Source organism: Medicago sativa, chromosome 7 (assembly GCF_051527215.1).
Source record: "Medicago sativa cultivar Bolivia chromosome 7, Bolivia_mono, whole genome shotgun sequence".
Taxonomy (NCBI): domain Eukaryota; kingdom Viridiplantae; phylum Streptophyta; class Magnoliopsida; order Fabales; family Fabaceae; genus Medicago; species Medicago sativa.
The window spans coordinates 85,687,467-85,706,128 of record NC_140755.1 but is presented as its reverse complement, the minus strand read 5'-3'; the positions used below and the strand labels follow the sequence as shown (position 1 = coordinate 85,706,128).

At 34.0% G+C, this 18,662-nt stretch overlaps 3 protein-coding genes across 8 annotated transcripts; all 3 read left to right on the top strand.

Moving 5' to 3' along the window:
• LOC146909592 (uncharacterized) lies at nt 1-3,147 on the top strand. 3 transcript variants are annotated; one of them, XM_085726998.1, is made up of 6 exons: nt 9-484; nt 593-637; nt 984-1,415; nt 2,064-2,165; nt 2,428-2,806; nt 2,922-3,147. In XM_085726998.1, exons 3-6 carry the CDS (start codon nt 1,365-1,367, stop codon nt 2,939-2,941), a joined length of 552 nt encoding a protein of 183 aa, XP_085583124.1. In that variant the 5' UTR covers nt 9-484; nt 593-637; nt 984-1,364; the 3' UTR covers nt 2,942-3,147. The 3 variants fall into 3 exon arrangements, 1 of the variants encoding a protein (XP_085583124.1); XR_015019299.1 differs by lacking the exon at nt 984-1,415 and having other exon boundaries at nt 1-484; XR_015019300.1 differs by lacking the exons at nt 984-1,415; nt 2,064-2,165 and having other exon boundaries at nt 11-484.
• A 1,246-nt stretch (nt 3,148-4,393) lies between these two features.
• Nucleotides 4,394-11,585, top strand: ARV2 (Arv1-like protein). Of its 4 annotated transcripts, XM_085724670.1 has the most exons (12): nt 4,394-4,538; nt 4,715-4,820; nt 5,546-5,662; nt 7,049-7,236; nt 7,321-7,368; nt 7,457-7,615; nt 8,988-9,033; nt 9,150-9,232; nt 9,328-9,422; nt 10,140-10,206; nt 10,373-10,448; nt 11,096-11,585. In XM_085724670.1, exons 4-12 carry the CDS (start codon nt 7,150-7,152, stop codon nt 11,266-11,268), a joined length of 834 nt encoding a protein of 277 aa, XP_085580796.1. In that variant the 5' UTR covers nt 4,394-4,538; nt 4,715-4,820; nt 5,546-5,662; nt 7,049-7,149; the 3' UTR covers nt 11,269-11,585. The 4 variants fall into 4 exon arrangements, with proteins under 4 accessions (XP_085580796.1, XP_085580795.1, XP_085580798.1 ...); XM_085724669.1 differs by lacking the exon at nt 5,546-5,662; XM_085724672.1 differs by lacking the exon at nt 5,546-5,662 and having other exon boundaries at nt 11,064-11,228.
• Nucleotides 11,586-12,685: 1,100 nt separating this feature from the next.
• On the top strand, nt 12,686-17,189 carry GTF2H2 (general transcription factor II H2). The gene is made up of 6 exons (XM_085724668.1): nt 12,686-12,853; nt 12,932-13,038; nt 13,979-14,310; nt 14,692-15,153; nt 15,258-15,633; nt 16,593-17,189. The coding sequence occupies exons 3-6, from the start codon at nt 14,026-14,028 to the stop codon at nt 16,748-16,750; spliced, it is 1,281 nt and encodes a 426-aa protein (XP_085580794.1). The 5' UTR covers nt 12,686-12,853; nt 12,932-13,038; nt 13,979-14,025; the 3' UTR covers nt 16,751-17,189.
• Nucleotides 17,190-18,662: the final 1,473 nt, after the last annotated feature.

The window sequence follows — 18,662 nt, the reverse complement described above, 5'->3', positions numbered from 1 at the left end:
CAGAAAACCGGTGATTAGCCACGGTTATTTAGCCACGGCACAGTGGGCATGGCTAACCTTTCATTTTGCCACAGTTAAAATTTCCATTTGCCACTGGTGTTACCGTGGCTAAGTGAACATTCCTAATTCTGATTTTCCCCCTCAATGAAAACTCGTTCCGCGCCCATATTTTCACTCTCCCTCCTTCATTAATTTTTTTAGTTCTAATTTATTAATTTATTCATTTCTTTCCCCCAAAAACATGAAACTAAAACAAAATATTTCACTTCCCCCAAATGAAACCCTAAACAAAGTTGAAGTTGCCATCTCTCTCTCTCTCTCTCTCTCTCTCTCTCACACACACCAACGATTCACAACCATCTCTCACACACCATGAAATAGCCGATCTCTCTCTCTCTCTCTCTCTCTGGCCGTTATCTTCTTTCCCCAAATCCATCAAATCTCTGTTGTTGAATCACCATGACCCCTGTTCTTGTTCTTACCGGTGAGTTCTGTTGATTTAGGTTTTTTTCCTCACATATTTAGGGATTTCTATGTTTAAGGTTTTGTGAATTCTGAAATTGTTTTTGACTTAAGGATTTCTATGTTTCAGGTTTTTGAAGATTAAGCTTGTTTTCTTAGTTACTCATTCGTAAAGGTTTGTAGATCTGGTTTTTTTTTGTTGATTTGAACCCTTTTTACTTTAATTTATTATTTATTTATAAAAAAATTTGATTGATACTGAATACTAACGTATGGATTTGTTGGTGATTTGAACTTAGATTTAAACTTATTATTATTCTTCAGTGAGAAATTATGATTTGAACTTAGGTCTGATCTTTGGTGATATTTTGAAATTAGATTTGAAACCCTCAAATTGATGATTTTGTACATGTTGACGTTATTTGTGAAATAAAGAATCAGCTATTGCTTGCACTCGAATTGCGATGTCTTTTAGATTTTTGTTCTCTATACCTGATTGTTGTTGTTGTTTTTTTATATAGGAGAGAACATATTTCACCCACTGTTGGTTGTGAATGATTAGGGAAAGGTATAAGATATATATAGAGGGAACATTTTCGTGTTTTGGTTTGTAGTTAAGGGCACTTCCGCTGCAGTCTGTTCTGTTTTTGAGAGTGATAGGTGCAAGTGTTTATTCATTTAGAGTGTTGTTGATGCATATTGGTCTGCCGGGTAAAATCACACCCTTAATGTACTCGGTAATAACATTCAAACCTGGGTGTGTTTGTAAGGTTGCCCCTCAAGTAAACCTGCTCATTATGACAGATGGATTGTTTTCACGTATCTGAATTCTTAATGAGATTGGTGCTCATCACATATCTGAATTCTTCTGCTGTTATCAATGCACTAATTTGAGGTTATCAATGAGATTGGTGCTCATCACATATCTGAATTCTTCTGCTGCTATTGGCATGGTATAATTTCGCATCAAGGATGGCTATTTGCTGCCATAGTTAAAGAGATGATTTTGCAAAATGTTCACAACCAATGAGAAATTTAATCTGAATTTGTTGTGGTAACGTAAATCTTTTAAAATAAACCCCATGTGCAAGGAACCCATCCTTCTCAATGTGATAATATTTTTGGTTATAAAAAAAATATAGTAAATTAAGTCATGACTATTTTGATACCGTCTAATGGCCTATACGTTATCATAAGATCTTCTTCAAATCAATTAACATGTCTATTTTGTATTATTGGTATTATGGTTATTTATGCCTTATATGGATTTGCCTTACTGATAGTTCTAGGACGGTAGACAGTCTAAGGTGTAATTGGTGCATGCCAATGTAATGTTTTATGGATTACTTTATATTTAGGCAATTATCAGTATGCCAAGTGTGCCTCATTTGTGTAGAAGCTGCCATATGCACTCATAATGTTGGATAAATACTTTGGTTTAAGCAGGCCCTGTTTTTATTTCAGTTCTTCCTTTGTTTGATGTACAATCAACCTATTGGGAACTCTTCTTAGTTATCTTATTATGTTATCATAGTAAAGTTTAAGTATGTTATATTATATATGATAATTAATAGTTAACTTTTTTGTATTGATTTTATTAGGAGCTACGATTAAAACGACCGGTATGTCGCAGTGAGGTTATTTTGTCAACATTAATAAATAAGCACGGAAAATTTGTGAGTGACGAAGGAAAAGTTATTGTTGTAAGTAAATTGATTGCATTTCTCTTTCATTTATCTTGTGTGTGAGGGCTTCAGTTTCAGCTATAGTTGAATTTGAATGAGTCATTGTTTTCTTTTCAATGTGACACAATATTTAATTTAAGAGTAATACTGAAATTGCATTATTTAATTATCAGTGCTTATGAAATTGCATCTAGTTGGGTCGCGAGATATAACATCACTCTTAATGTATATAGCCTGCTGTTTGGATATTTCATGGTTGTTAATTACCTGTTTTTAATAGGATAAGATATCAGAGAATTTGCTCAAAGATCAAGAGCGTGTTGCTACTTTAGGTGTTCCCTCAAAGATTAATGCTTATCCAGATGATGTTGTCGGAAAAGTGTTTGGAGCTGAGCATTCAGGTCGAGTGCGTGGATTAGGTGTTGGTGTTTGCCCCTCTAAGGTTTTTGGAACACGCAAGCATTTCTCTGAATTTGTTAATGTTGGTAGCTCTAGCCAAAATATTGAGGATTTGAAGAAGCAAGTACACACTTTAGGGGAAAAGTTAACTGGATATGAAGAGACTAAGGAGCAGCTTACACAAGCTCAAAGTCACTTGGCATTTCTCACCAACTTTTTGCAAGAAAAATTTGGCGATGAATTACCAAGTTTCAACCAAGGTATTTCTTCATAATAATCATATTCTGTGTTTCTGGTTTACATTGTAATTAGCATAATACAATTGTTGATCTTTAATTAACCAATGCTTTCTTTCATTTTTCCTTTACTTGACAGGTACCAGTTCTAGTAATTAAACCAATAAGGAACATGTTTTTTGGACTGCTAAATGAAGAACCCTGTTTGTATTTTTAGCTTCAGTAGTGAAAGTGTTAGTATATTAGTCTTGCTATAATATGTTAAAAATGTAATTTTGATTCCACTACATTTTATATGACTGTAACTTGTATTTTGATCCCTACATATTGCTTTAAGAAATTGGATCTTGACCTTGTTAGTTTAATGTCTACTTATATCCCAAGCAGTAGTATTGTTACTATTGTCTTTATATACTGTACTGCATTTTGGTTAGTATGCTGAAGCTGAAAAAATAGCAATTATTTTTTTTTTTAAAAAAAAAAACACTACTTAGCCACGGTTAGGCCTGTGGTAAACTGTATGTAAAACAGACCTTCTCCATTTCTTTTATCCGGACTCAAATCCTCGTGAGCAACAACTTTAATACCCTACCTCCATACTCTATTGGCACCCAAGTGTTCATATCTATACCCATTATCCACATTTTAAATATGAAAAGACAATAAAAAAAATATCACAATCGAAATAAAACTATGATGCAAAAATTTATTGCAGTGTCCAAGATGTCAATGGGTACCCAATGGGCAGGTTACTATCTCCTTCCCATACCCGCGTTTGTAAAACATATTCGTACCCGAGCCTGTAACCTCGTGGACAACAACTTTGGAGCTATTCCCCATACCTTATGGGCACATAAGTGTCCATACCTGCACCAATTACCTGCATTTTAACTATGAAAAAACAATAAAAAATATCACAATTAAAATAAAAATATGATTCAAATATTTTCAAACAAAACTCATAAAATAGTATATATTGTAGCATTTAGCCAAACAAAACACATCTCTTAAAAAATGTACACGAGCAGGAGAGAGTGGTTATTGAATTAAGCAATTTTTAAGTGTAGGTTTAGACTTAAATAACTAAATAAATTAACTAATTGTACACCAAAAATAAATAAATTGTTTATCATATTTTATAAATATGTATATGCAGGTTGCAGAGCCGGGCAAGATAGTGACCTTACTTGTGCCCATACCATTTAAATTTACGGATAATTACCCGAACCTAAACGGGATACCTATCGAGCCTAAGTCCAATTGCCATCGTTAGACTTCAAAAAGGAAAAAAAAAAACAACTAAAAATAAATTACATGTATGCTTTTCTTGAGACTAATTTTCAAATAGTCGAAATCAAATTTATTGATCACATGCGATGTGTTTTTGAAATTAAATTCTAGGAGGAAAAATAAATAAATAAATAAAGATAAAACTACAAAATTTTGTTATCTAAAAGTATTTAAATTTAAAATCAAATTTATCTAAGTTTTATTAAAAAAAGTGAGTTTAAAATTAAAGATTTTGGAAGAGGGGACGTATAAGAAAATATATAGGGTGTAAAAAGTAACCTACTTTCAATAATTGAGAGCCAATTAATCAAAGGCCCAATCATTCATGACATCGTTCTCTATCTGCGACGCATTTGCATTTCGCACATGCATCATCTTTCTTCTCTTCTTCGCCGGAAAATTTGCACCGCCACGAAGTCGTAGATCAGCTCCGTCGTCACGTTCCGGCCATCCACCATCTTCTTTAGTGAGTTCTATACTTTTCTTGTTTTCTCTATGCAATTAACAACTCATATTGAATCATGTTTAGTTGTTGCATTCCAAGTGTTTGACAAATTGTATTATGATCATGCAGATTTTGCTTGCTTTCTGATTTCTATTGTTTTCTAAATTATTTGGCTAATTGGACTATTAATATTTTAGGTTAATTTCTCTTCATTCTTCTACAATTTTCATACTCGACTACTTACTTGTATCTGGATTCAAATCTTATGCCAATACTTGCAAGCACGTCGTGTTAATCGCAAAGGTATGTGTTATTACAAGAAAAATGTGGTGTATTTAGATTGAGGAAATATTTTTATTGAAATCGTAAATATTTTCAACTTATCAAACATGAGCACAGAGACCAGTGATTCAGGCACCAGCCTTTGAATTGACAAAAAAATAACTAGCACTGCATTGAATTAAAATCTTTAACATATTTTGTTTATTACTTTATCTCTGCAAAATGAAAATATTCCATGATGAACATTCTCAGCCTGTATAGTGCATAAAAAGGGAGATTTTATTTTGAGGGTCAGAAAAGTAAGGATACGTTAAAATAAGGTCATTCTTTAACCTCAATCAAAGTTTTCACAATTAAACTTTTGGAGTCTCAATCTTTCTGCAGACATAGTTTTAAGATTAATTTAAGTCTAGTAACAGATTGTTTTCGGTCAATCAGACAAATTACAAGGATACAAAAAAAAGGGGATACAAAAACAAGGATGCTTCTTTACTGCTAAAGAGTTAAATTTTTCACTTGCTCAGTCAACCAGCTTCTGCAATCTGCTGCTTCTGGTAGAAAAATTACTAGCTTAATCAAATTTGGGTATTCACTAGGCAGGCCTTGCCACAGACATCCCTATTAACAACAAAATAATGAAAGTCAAGAATGGATAGCAACGTACATTTTTAACCAATATTACAGAAAAATCTAATCTCAGTTAGGATCAATCATACAATAAACTTTTTTATTCTTGGTTGTTTTAGGAATAAATAATTGCTTTAGAAGTTCTAAGGACAAGCCTTATTGCAATGGCAAAGTTGTTGGTTTATGAAATGGTGTTCCTGAATTCAAATAATAGAAATGAGGTCTATGATCATGGGGTAAGGCTGTGCACATTTGTGTTTTCCATAATGATGGAACTCATGTTATTTGACTCCCCCATTTTAATAATTGACTTAAGTGTTTTAGGGGTAGCAACGTGTGTAAGGAGTTGTTTAGTTGTGATCTATTTTGAGTTTTTGGGTGCATTTGGTTATAAGCATAATGCAAGAAATAGCGGTGTGAGAATCTTTCTTGTCATATTCTTTAGGACAAGTATTAGAGATACAAAAAACCAATTTTGTGCCTTCATGTAGTTTAAGAATTGGTTCTTGGCAACACATCAACCGTCTCAATGACCAGTTATTAACATAAGGTAAGTGGGCCTATTTGTCCAAACTTTGAGCACAAAATGATATTTTTATTTTATTTTTTTGACGTCGAGCACATACGGATCTTACATGAAGGTGCATATTGGAGATATGAAAACTAAACATGTGCTTTACCTAACAACTTAATGCATGTTTAGATTACAGTTAGCACTTCCCAAACCAAACCCTAATTTAAGGCACATAGTACTATGTCTAGTTGTTCTGTTCCATGTTTGACAAATTGCCCAACTTAAATTTTTTACACATCCTGTTTTTCAAAGAGAGTCAATGTGTGGGGGATTTGGTTCTTTCAATGAGAGTAATATGAAATTTGAATTTGAGCTGAATGCAATTCTTCTATCATACCCCTTTTGGGTTCAATTTAAGTCTTTGCTGCAACATTGGATTTTCAAGCTCGACTCAACACTGGTTTCTCTTTCGAATATTTTAAGGCTTTCATCAAACCACTTCGCGCGCGCGCGCGTGTGTATATATATATATATATATATATAATGTAACTGAAAGTATTGGTACTTATATTATTCTTTAATGATGGTTTGAGATCTAGAGACTAGGGCCTGGTTTTGTGAATTTATGGGATATCATTCCAGAACTGATAGAATCTTGAACCACAGGTAAAAACATGTATAAAATTTCATTTTTCAAAAATAAAAACATTAACTTTTTTTTTTTCAAAAAAAAAAAAAAATGAAAATGTTGGGACCTGTGGGTCAGCATTTGCTCGCAGGGCATTTTGGACTTTGGTGCTTATATGATTGCGGACTCCTTAGCCTTGGGGTTTTTCGGTCTCCTAAAATATGGGTTAGGGTCAAGTTTTGTGGGCTTGCATAAATTGACAGCTCTACCTGTGTAGAAGATACATACTGTGGCAAATATTTTCAGTTACATATTGAGGTGTTGATGTGTTGAGAATATTTTTATTTAATTCCTATATGATTTGATAGCTGTGTTTATAAATGTTTAATCTAATACCGTAACTTGCTTTGCGTATCAATTTCCGTGTTGGGATTTCTTATTCAGAATCAACAATTGACGTGCATCTTTCTTTGTTTGTAGTTGCTAACAAACATTGCTTCAGATTCATGAAATGCTGACAATTATGAAACTGGAATTTTGATTGAAGCTGGGTTTCTGGATTTGTAATTTTATCATCACCAATGGGGTATAGATGTATTCAATGTGGTTTTCCCATCAATACACTTTATTTTCAGTATTCTCTGGGTAACATTCGCTTGATGAAATGTGTAAGTCTTGTCCTTCTTTTCATTTTGTCTTGAATCTCTCCCTCTACATAGTGAATTGATTTTCAGACCCTTTTGTAATGGTAGGAGAATTGCAAGGCTGTGGCAGATGAATACATAGAATGTGAAATCATGGTGCTTAGCTGTTCTTCATCTCACTGCTTTAATTAAAAGTTGATTTTTTTTTGTTTTGAAATTCTGATTTTCCTATTCCCTTTTGCAGATTATTGTAATAGATATAATACTTCACAAACCGAAGGCCTATAGACATCTTCTTTACAATGTAATCAATCAAGAAGCCATGAAGCTGTGTTGCACGGGTGCGGGTACGGTACCCGGTATGGGTGCGGGTACGGGATACGGCATTTCTCAAAAAACAAAGGTACGGGTACGTTAGGATAAATTTTTTTTAATTTAAAATAACATAGCATGAGGAAATTATATCTCTCAACCGGCGGAAATTATATTGCTTTTTCATTAGCAATTCTGTTGAGTTCTTTCATCTCAGCAAGATATTCATTTGTCACTTTTGGACAAATAGCTACCCCTTTTTCTTTTCTCCAAGCAAATGACATCTTATTCTAAATTAAGAACCCTTGTATGATATATTGCAATAGTTGCAGTTCCAGGTTGCACTATTTCCTTTTCCTTCATGCCTTTCTTGCACAATTGTCACATAAGCCTTGAGAGGAAAACCATTGTATGTACTGCCAGTTCCACTTGTATATTTATCTGTTAAAGGTGTAGCACTATTGTGTGTGCTACATCCTACTCCCCTAGTATTAGTACTTTGTGAAAAGCCTCATTTTCTCAAGAAAAAAACCGTTATGCGTACCCTGAGAGTACCACCGCCGCACCGTAACCGTACCAAGGTTTAAAAACAAAAATTGGTACATCATGGGTGCATACAGTACGAGTACCATACGAGTACCAGTACCCGCGGAGTACCCGGTACGGGTACGTTTTGCAAATTGGAGTACCCATGCTTCAGAGTGATGAAGTTTCAGGTATACGAGTTTCTTCATGAGTAGCCGTGCATGCGAAAATTGTTTTCATGTATATTTAGTGAATGCGAAAATTGTTTTTACTGCCTTGGAAGTGTCAATCTTCCTCTTGATTTTATATAGTTTAAGAGGCAATACTTAGGTCATATTTGTATGCAATATGGTACTAAATGCACCTTCTCACACCCTGCACATTGAAGGTGCTGGAGACTGCAACGAAGGCAGTCCATAGTTGGATAATTAGATTATCCAATAAGTTAAATAGTGTTGGGAATTCTGCTTTCATTGCAGTCCACCCCTAGCCGCCTAATTGAGGCATTTGGCATGTGTAGTGTTTACAAAGCTAGTGCAGCCATCATCTTACAAGCTGATTTTGTAAGGTTGAGTTTGACCCAATATAAATCTAATCAATAGTTTTTCAATATATAAAACAAACAGATATGTTGCAGTAGGTCCTTTCACTTTAGCCTTATCCATGTGCACAAGGCACTTGTTCTGCCTTATAGTCAAGTAGAACTTTCATGAATAATATGCACGTCTTTTTGTGAGAGTCCATTTTCTAAACAAGTATTCAGAGAAAATTATCTGAGTAGCACATTACTTGCTAAATATTTATTTTAACATTATGGATGGTATAAATAGTGTTAAGAATTACGAGATTCAATTTATCTACTGAGCATTTTATAGTGGTCTCGTCATGCACCTTTTCCAATACTAACAAGTGACTCGTACATTTTGAAAATTTTGCAGGGACTACTCTGGAAATTGGCTGTCATTTTTCTTCTTTTTGATGCATGTATCCATTCTCATCATCTTATAGGATTTTATTATTTTAATGCCTTAGGATTCAGAGCATAAATTTTAGTTTTTGTTTTTCAAAAGCATATATGCGGGCCTTACAGTTTGGTGAAGACAGGTATTTGATCTTGGAAAGCAGCAAGGGTAAACTGGGTTCATCAATGAGCTACTCATCACTAGTGTCGATGTGCTGCAAGGTTCAGATAACTGAATACTAAATAACCTTTTCCTCAAATTACTCAGTTCAGAATTTTTGGTAACTTGATCAATGTTTTATGGTTTTCATTGGCAGATGCTGATCGATGTCTGCTTTGGGAACTTTATGTTTCTTTTAACCTTCTTCTTTATGGTCAAGACGTTTCTTCATATATCAATCAGTGTCTCCAGGTATATACTTCTGATGTATATGTCATACCATACTTGTAATAAAGAAAGGAATAATTGGTTAGCATACTTCCCATTTAATTCTCCAGAAAAAACGAACAAAGTGTTGGTTATTTTAGCATTTTGAAAAAGATTGAGTAACAAAATTGTCCATTAGGAAACTCATTAATATATTAAAATTGTTGATGAAGAGCTTTATATTTTGTTTTAATTTTATTTATGTACAAAACATGATACAATGTTTTGCTCATCCTTGTGTTACCAAGAACTAAATCGAATAATAAGAGCAGAAGGTTCAACAAATAAGATTTGTCCCATCCTTTCCTTCAAAAAAAAAAAAAGATTTGTCCCATCCTTAGACATGAAGTTACACGTATTCGATAAAAATAAAAAATTCATATCAGGTTCCATATAATAGAGCATAAAATAAAACAATGAAAAACAAAAATATACTCCAGGGTAGGTTAGGCTTCTGCCAGCCTGTACTGTGCCTCCTGGCGCTGACAGTTACAAATTGTCGTAGAGTTAGTTTCTGTGATTGTAGGTTAACTCTAATGTGAGTGAAGAATAAGTTTCATATAAATCATTGTAATCTGAACTTTTCAGTTCAGTTTCTTCATTCAATCGATGTAACAGGATTGAGTTTACAATTCTCTGTTTTTCTCATTTCTATTAGGTTCGTTTAATCTTTATGCCTAAATATATTATTCATGTGTGCAGGTGCAATGACATTTTGCTTGGTCTCTTGATTTCATGTTACTCCAAGATTTTTCTTATTGCCATGACGGTAATGTCTGTAATGCAGAACTCTGAGTTGGTTCATACACTTACATTTATTCTTAGCTTTAAAAAGTTGGTTCCGTCAGTTTTATTGTTTACTACTTCATGTGCCTGTCTATGATGTGTTGTTAAACGGACAATATCTCTCTAACGTTCAAGTATATTTCCTGTAGGTCTGGGAATTTCCATCTTCTGTGATCTTCATTATTGAATTATTTTGCTTATCATCTAATGCAGTAGCATTAAAAGGTTAGTAATTGTTACTGACCCTAGTCGATACTTCACGATAAGTTGGCATTAGCAGTTTTTTTTATTTATAGATACTATTTATTATTTATATTTATAGTATCGTGATTCCTGTATGTTGCCCTTAAATTTTTCTCTGTTCCACCCCCAACTTTCGTACAAGTCATTTTTCTAATGAGTTTCTTTCATATATATGGTATTTTGTTATTTTTGTGTTAGTTTGAATAGCTATAATAGTAATTAAATTAACATAAACGGTGATATGTGCTTCAGTGCTTGTCCCATATGAGAAATGATTTGTTGAAGGGAATAAAACTGAAATGAAAGTATTATTTGTGTGTTTCATCAGACTTGGAATGAGTACACTTTTTACATTGACAATCCAACTATTATTCCATTTGATAGATTGCCTTTAGGAGTATAGATACAGTTTTATTATGCAAACAAATTGATTTCCTTCCCATCCGAATGTATGTTTCCATAACCAAAACCATATTTACTTTTTTTCTTGGATCTTTCAAAGAAGTGTTTGCATTTGCTTGTGCATTTTGACATTCTGGCGGAAATTTTTCTCTCAGATGGATTGTGGTGATTTAGTTCTTATAACCATGCTTACAGTTGAATACTGATTAACATTTCATATCAACTAGTGATGACGGAGTCAAGTATGAGTCGATGTGTATGGACCTGCTTCAGTGCATATGCTATCAAGTTGTTTTTCATTCAGGCACCTGAGCTCATATTGTTGGGGAAACTAATGCAAGGCTGGAGTCAAATGCCCTTCTCACTGTCTTTAAAGTCAGTTTTTATTTGTTTCTTTTAGTAACAATATTGTACGGCCAATGGCTATTGTGTTTGTGAACTGTATGTCTAAATCCTTCACTTTCTTTTTCCTTAAATTTGATTTGAACGATGAATTTTATTAGTTTGTTCCTTGTTTATGATGCGGATGCTTGCATGAGGATGGTTTACAGGGAACCATCATGGATTTATAACTTAGCCAGAGCAATGCTACCTACACAAATATTAGTGGAATTGTACATATGTGGTAACACTGAGAATTTGTTATTTTTACCCCTTGAGCTTATATGAATTCATATGTAGACTGAAGAGTCAATCATATGACAAGAGTTGAGTAAATAGTGTTATTATTCGACCAACTAAAATGAACATGGTAAAGAGAAAAATATGAACCACCACCACTTCCAGAGAACTTTCATACAGTCTTGATAAAGAAATAACTGTTAACAACTTCAAGACAAAATCCCAAATTAAAAGGTTTGTTATTACCATATATGAAGGACACAAGTATAACAAATGCTCAATGTTAGCAACATAAAGATTTTAATTGAAAACTTAAAGGTTGAGCAGTATTTTACTGTCTAAAATCAAATGTTACAGAGACAAACACGATTTCTTTATAGGAACCATGAGCAAATATCTAAGAAGTATCTCCACGGCGAAAGTGAGTCAAATGACAAGAGACTAAAAGTGTGTTTGTGGAAAGAGCTTCAGTACGCACTTACACCATAATAAGAGCTTATATATTGAAAGTGAGTACATATATAATAGGCTTTTTTTATTACTTCATTTGAGCACATTTACAAGAGTGTATCCAAAACACACTCTAAGAATACGCAATCTGTTATATGGATTACCACGATTTTTACACATCAAAGAAAAAAATCAGTTTAATTGAGGAAATAAAAAACCTAGGCAACGTCAAAACATTGCAAATCCATTACTTCAACTACAACCTTCTTGGAACTTGAAACAAGAACTACTTAGTAACCTTCGTCACTATATATAAATAAGTCCCTTTTGCTAAAATTACGAGAATTAAGAAAGTGAATATTTGTATTAAAGTTGTTTGTAATCAATATGGAGCATGTATGTAAAGAAATAATTAATGTAGTTGAAAACAGTAAACAAGTCTTATAAAAAGGGACAAAAAAATTTCTCAAAAAGTCTTATAATTAGTCTATATCATAATACTTGTTCGATAAGAAAAGATATTAACAAGCTCTTAGCCTAAGAGAAAGTCTTGCATGGTCACAAGTTTTTGGGCACACCACTTAGGCACACACATAAAAATATATTTTATTTCATTATTTAAAAAATAAATATTATTTAATTATTTTCTTTTCTACCTTTTCTCAATTGTGTATGTGTGTCTAAATTTAGCGTGTGCATTTTTGCCTAGCCTAATTGTTAAGTACATAATGAGTCACTCACTCGGTAACGATAAACACATCCATCGAAACTCACTCCGACGAAGATGAAGAGCAGCACAACCACATCCATCAAAACTTGACAAAACAACGATCTCCTCCTTCAACCACCGCCTCAACATTCATCACCGTTGATGGCTGATAGTTGAGAAATTTGGGATTGAAAGTTGGTGCTGGGTTTGTCTGCTACCTCTCATTTTTAATTATTTTAAATTTGTTCTTTCCATCGTTGGATTAATCCAACGTTGTACATAGGCGCGAATCCGAGATTGTCCATGCACTGCTGTGAACTGTGTGATAGTGTTTCCAACGCTGAGCCCCGTCGCCCTTGCCGCCACTAAGCTTCTCCGATCACCGTTGAGGTATGGCTGTCAACAATTTTTTCCAAATCCAATCCCCTAAACTGATTGTATTATGTTCATTTGCGACACCATGTAAATAGCGAAAAAGGGTTTATCAATATTCTAATATGCATAATCTAGGTAACCCTTTTCGTTTTGGATTGGATTTCTTCTACTTTTGAACTCAATATTTCCCTATTTCGCTTTGTACACTAAACATGTTTGATTAAATGCCTTAATGTGAGAGTCATTCATTATTGTTCCTTCTTTGTTTTTCACTCTGCAAATCTTCATAATTCATTTTAGATCAAAAGTGTTTTCTTTGGTTAGTTAGGTTCAGAAGAATTTAAGGGTGAGGATATATATTCATAGGTTTCGGTGATTTTTTTTATGTTGTTACTAGTTGTTTGTTGGAACATACTGGGTTGTTTGTGGTGAATCTTGTTTGTGTAATCAGTTGCATTGCAATGTCTGAGGGAACACCGGTTGGGGGCAGGGCAGGTGGTTTTATGAGGCAAAGACACCGCCAGGGTTATGCTAGTAGTGGAATATGATGCATGCTCATTGATATTGTTCCTTTATTTTTCACTCTGCAAATCATCATAATTGATTTTAGTGCTTCTACAATAATATGTTGTTGAATTTAGTTACTTTCCCGTAATTTCCTATGCATAAATAATAACCTCACTTTGAACCTCGTTTTCTTTTTAATTTCACATTGTGTTTAAATCATTACAATTTTTCTTTTCATGATCTTATTATTTCACGGACACTAAAAATTCAGTATTTATCGCGCGCCGTTCTATGATTGAGTTGTGTTGTTTCTTTTCTAACCCTTTATGTGTGTGAATTATTCATTACTGAATGCCAACACTATGGTCCCTTTTTAAGTGCTGATGTTTCTGTATATTTCATTTACTGTTGAATTATATATGATAAAATAATTCATTTACTGTTGCAGCTTCTTCGCTTGGTTAATTAACTGCTGCATCTTTTGGGCAAGAAATCATGAATAACATTGCTGGGAGACCACTTAATGGAGATTTAGAAGATGATGATGAAGATGAAGCTAATGATGACGGCCTTGAAGCATGGGAGAGAGCTTATACAGAAGATAGATCATGGGAGTCTTTGCAGGAAGATGAATCTGGACTTCTTCGTCCCATAGATACGACAGCCATTCATCATGCCCAGTATCGTAGACGCCTCCGCGCCCTTGCTTCCAATGCAGCTACTGCGCGAATTCAAAAGGGTTTGATACGATACTTATACATTGTTGTGGACCTGTCCAAGGTATTGGTTTTATTAATTTATAGTTTCTGTGTTTGTTTCTAAGTCATTTGTGATAGACCATTGTATTGATTACTTGAAAATTGGGGTTCAATTAGAGGTTGGGTATGTTGGAACACTTCACAAATTACCAATGTCTTATCTATATTTCCTTTTACAAATGCTTTTTGAATTTTATCGTTTTCCTTTAGAAGTACATCTATACTTGTTCAATAAGTTAGCACTTAACAGCTAATCATAGTCGCACTAATTTTCATGTGGAGCAGTTCTTATGATCCTACAATTACAAGTATCTTATTCAATATTAGTATTATCACTTAATAACATATATGTCTTTCGAATTTCTTGCCTTGTAACATAACTAGTTTCTAACATCATGTGAAGGCAGCTTCAGAGAGGGACTTTCGACCAAGTAGAATGGCTGTTATTGCAAAGCAGGTTGAGTTATTTATCAGGGAGTTCTTTGATCAGAATCCACTTAGTCATGTTGGTTTGGTGACTACCAAAGATGGGGTAGCTAATTGCTTGACAGATCTTGGTGGCAGTCCTGAATCACATATCAAAGCTTTGATGGGTAAACTAGAATGCTCAGGTGATGCCTCCCTACAAAATGCACTAGAACTTGTTCATAGCAATCTAAATCAAATCCCATCATATGGTCATCGAGAAGTTCTGATTTTATATTCGGCCCTCAGTACATGTGATCCTGGTGATCTCATGGAAACTATCCAAAAATGCAAAAAGAGTAAAATAAGATGCTCGGTCATTGGTCTTGCTGCTGAAATGTTTATATGCAAGCATCTTTGCCAAGAAACTGGAGGAACGTATTCAGTTGCACTAGATGAGGTTAGTTTGTTGATTAATCACTAAGAATATTTCTGATCGCCTTAGAATGTGTCAGCATTTTTCAAATGTTAGTGTATTCTTATCCATGTATACATCTCGTGCAGTCCCACTTTAAAGAGTTAATTCTTGAGCATTCTCCACCACCTCCAGCAATAGCAGAGTATGCTACGGCTAATTTGATTAAGATGGGTTTCCCGCAGAGAGCAGCTGAGGGTTCCGTTGCAATTTGTACATGTCATGAAGAGGCCAAAACTGGAGGGGGATACACTTGTCCAAGATGCAAAGTTCGTGTCTGTGAGCTTCCTACTGAATGCCGCGTCTGTGGATTGACCCTTATTTCTTCGCCCCATTTGGCAAGGTCATATCATCATCTCTTCCCTATAGTGCCATTTGCTGAGATCTCTCCATCATCTCAAAATGATCCAAGCCATAGTTTTCCCAATACTTGTTTTGGTTGTCAACAAAGTCTCCTTAGTCAGGGTAAGCATCTGCTGAACAGTTTTTCATTGAGCATCTTCATAAACTCATGTATTTACAATTTTTGCAATATTAAATTTTATTGTGTTGCCTAATATGCTATGTCAAATGTAGACTCATGATACTGCTTAAAGGGTGAGTAATATAAAAATAACAAATAGGTCTATAATTTCATAAATTCTTCCCAGGGATTTATTCTTGAAGATTTTATTGAAATACATAAATTGTGGAAGTAGTTTCATGTGTCTTTTTGTGCTTCCAGATTTTTTTATTCATTAGATTTTATGCTATCATGACCTAACCATTGTAAAAGGGATTAGCAACACTCCTTATTCCCTGTTAACCACCTTGTGAGTTGTAGCTCTAGTTTTTTTGAATTGCAATCCACAATCCAACTGCTTGGCCTGCAATGTGCCCATGCTAAAGTGTCTCAATGCTAGTATCTTACAAGGACATCAAAGTTGAACAGCTATGATACCGTGAGCCTGTAATAGTCAATAATTTTTGCGAGGCATAAAAGTCTTAGGTTTTATGTCATCATGTTGATGCATCTTAGTATGAAAGCTATGTTTGATGGTAAAGTTACACAGTTGTACCCCAAATATGGATGAGAAAAAAGTCATGGTTTGTTAAAGTAACAGGTGGATGACAGTGGTTTCTAATTACAATGTGTATGCATTAATCATGTTAATCACAATTGCCAAATAATTGAGTACTGTGTCTGTGAGTGTCTGTCAAATTTTGTCGACAACTTTTATGTGATTATATTCCCAACTATACTATATAGTATATGCTTTATGTAATTAGTATTTTGCTACTCTATCCCGCTGCTGAGAATATACAGTAGTACCGATGATATATAATTTGTATTTTTTTTCGTTGTATTAAGAATAGTATTGCACTATTGCATATAGAATATTTGAACATGTTCTTGCTAATTTTCCCAAACACTGCTTTTACAGGTTTTGGAGCAGGAAACAAGGCTGAACTTTCCGTCTCTTGCCCAAAATGCAAACAACAATTCTGCCTTGATTGTGACATGTACATTCATGAGAGCTTACATAATTGCCCAGGCTGTGAGAGCTTCAGGCATTCTAAGTCAGTTACTACTGCCCAATGATTTTCAGCCCTATGCTCTCGACATTAAATTGCTATCTAAGTGGTGTTCTTCACTGCCTCCCTGTTATTGTGATGTTGCATCCATCTACCGGACTCATGAACAAGTTCCGGTCCATGAAACGGGACTGACCAACACCATCTGATCACCTGATCAAAATGCAAGCCCTTAAGCAGTAAATGCTTTGCGGGCTGGAAAACATTAGTGATATTATTTATATGAGGGTGAGATTCTTTTCTTTTATCATTTTATACCATAACAAATTATTTTCTTTTTCCTTCTTTTGTTCTTTCCTGGAAATTAAAACACATGTAAGAATATGTTATGTTTCACTCGACGTTACAGTCCAGCATGTCTCCCTTGCAATTTTTTTAATCAATGGGCTGACACTAACCGTTGTTGCCAGCAAAGTATTTTTATAATCAAAACTTTTCATTGCTAATTTTGTGTGCAATATTTTCCCGCGTTCTGCTTTTACAATCAATGCTATAGATTTCCAACGTCAGGTGAATCAATGCTATAGATTTCCAACGTCAGGTGACATGTTTCATATCATACATACCCTTATGGTGGCATTTAGGGTGGGTAGGTGAAAGAGTTTCCTATCATAGGAAAGTTGATTTTGACCATTAGATTAAATATGAATACTAAACTTAGGTGGCATTTAGGGTGGGTAGGGGAAAGATTCTCCCACCATGGGAAAGTTGTATTTTTACCATTAGATTAAAGAGGTGTACTAATCTTATGATGGTCTATCTACACTTTATATTTTTTACTCTCACATTTCTTCATCATCTATATCTGGAATTTTACACAGTTTCATACTTTCATTGTTTATCTTCCCAAAGGCCTATGCTAAAACAAAAAATAAATAAAACAATTGATTAGTTTCATCATACATCAACCAATTTTAGATTCAAAAACCTTCTCTCCCACCCATTTTTCTTCAATTTCAGATTTGAGACAAAAACTACAGATCTGATCAACAAAACACTTTTCTCTTACTATGGAAAGAAATATATATTTCTCTTACTGGACTTGAAGAAGATTGGGATAGAGGTAATGAGAGGAATTGTAGAACAACATTTTTTATACAATTAACTTTGCTTTTGAAGATGAGCTGTTATGATTTTATGGGTTTTAGTTTTGGAGATGTTGTTGTTATGGATGTACTACCGTAAGGGTGTGGTTTCTATTATTTTCTTTTTGCTGAATTTTATCTATCGTTTTATTTTCTTTTCAAAAGGGTAATGGATCCAATATTTCAATGAAAATGTTTGATTCTTTTTCTTTTAATGACAAGTGAAATTAAAATACAATGAAGATTGTTTAATGGTAAAGGTTGAAGATTGAAATTAAACATGGTGGTGGTTTTGTTCTTGAGGTAGGAGAGAGAGGAGATAAAGAGAGAAACTGAGAGAGATTTGATACTGACTGACCATAGTAAATTTGTGTTCTTGATTAAATCTAATGGTTAAATACAACTTTCCCATGGTGGGAGAATCTTTCCCCTACCCACCCTAAGGGTGCGTTTGATGATCAGGATAGGGAGACAGGATATGATACAGGATCTTGATATTCTTCCATTTTTAAAATATTGTCATTTTTAAAATAAATGATAACATGTATTTTCTATTATAATTAATAACATGCCATTTTTACAATATTTAATTAATTATGAGAGCAATTTTTTCATTTAATTACAATGATATCTTGTTTGTTATCATGTGCACATCAAACACATGATAGGATTAATGTTTATCATGTCCTTATCATATTCTATCTCTATCCAGCTTTATATCATATCCTGCCGCTTTCCTATTCTGACCATCAAACGGACCCTAAATGCCACCCTAAACTTATTATGGTTTACACACACTATATTTTTCCTCAATCTGTCTCCAACCTCACTCAC

What these genes read in the sequence shown, in the direction of transcription:
- LOC146909592 (XM_085726998.1), top strand. Translation starts at nt 1,365, where the DNA reads ATGAGATTGGTGCTCATCACATATCTGAATTCTTCTGCTGCTATTGGC. An exon ending in ACGAAGGAAAAGTTATTGTT is followed by an intron (nt 2,166 to 2,427) that starts GTAAGTAAATTG and finishes TGTTTTTAATAG; the next exon opens with GATAAGATATCAGAGAATTT. An exon ending in ATTACCAAGTTTCAACCAAG is followed by an intron (nt 2,807 to 2,921) that starts GTATTTCTTCAT and finishes TTTACTTGACAG; the next exon opens with GTACCAGTTCTAGTAATTAA.
- ARV2 (XM_085724671.1), top strand. Translation starts at nt 7,150, where the DNA reads ATGGGGTATAGATGTATTCAATGTGGTTTTCCCATCAATACACTTTAT. An exon ending in TAGTGTCGATGTGCTGCAAG is followed by an intron (nt 9,233 to 9,327) that starts GTTCAGATAACT and finishes TTTCATTGGCAG; the next exon opens with ATGCTGATCGATGTCTGCTT. An exon ending in TTTTTCTTATTGCCATGACG is followed by an intron (nt 10,207 to 10,372) that starts GTAATGTCTGTA and finishes TATTTCCTGTAG; the next exon opens with GTCTGGGAATTTCCATCTTC.
- GTF2H2 (XM_085724668.1), top strand. Translation starts at nt 14,026, where the DNA reads ATGAATAACATTGCTGGGAGACCACTTAATGGAGATTTAGAAGATGAT. An exon ending in ATTCAGTTGCACTAGATGAG is followed by an intron (nt 15,154 to 15,257) that starts GTTAGTTTGTTG and finishes CATCTCGTGCAG; the next exon opens with TCCCACTTTAAAGAGTTAAT. An exon ending in ACAAAGTCTCCTTAGTCAGG is followed by an intron (nt 15,634 to 16,592) that starts GTAAGCATCTGC and finishes CTGCTTTTACAG; the next exon opens with GTTTTGGAGCAGGAAACAAG.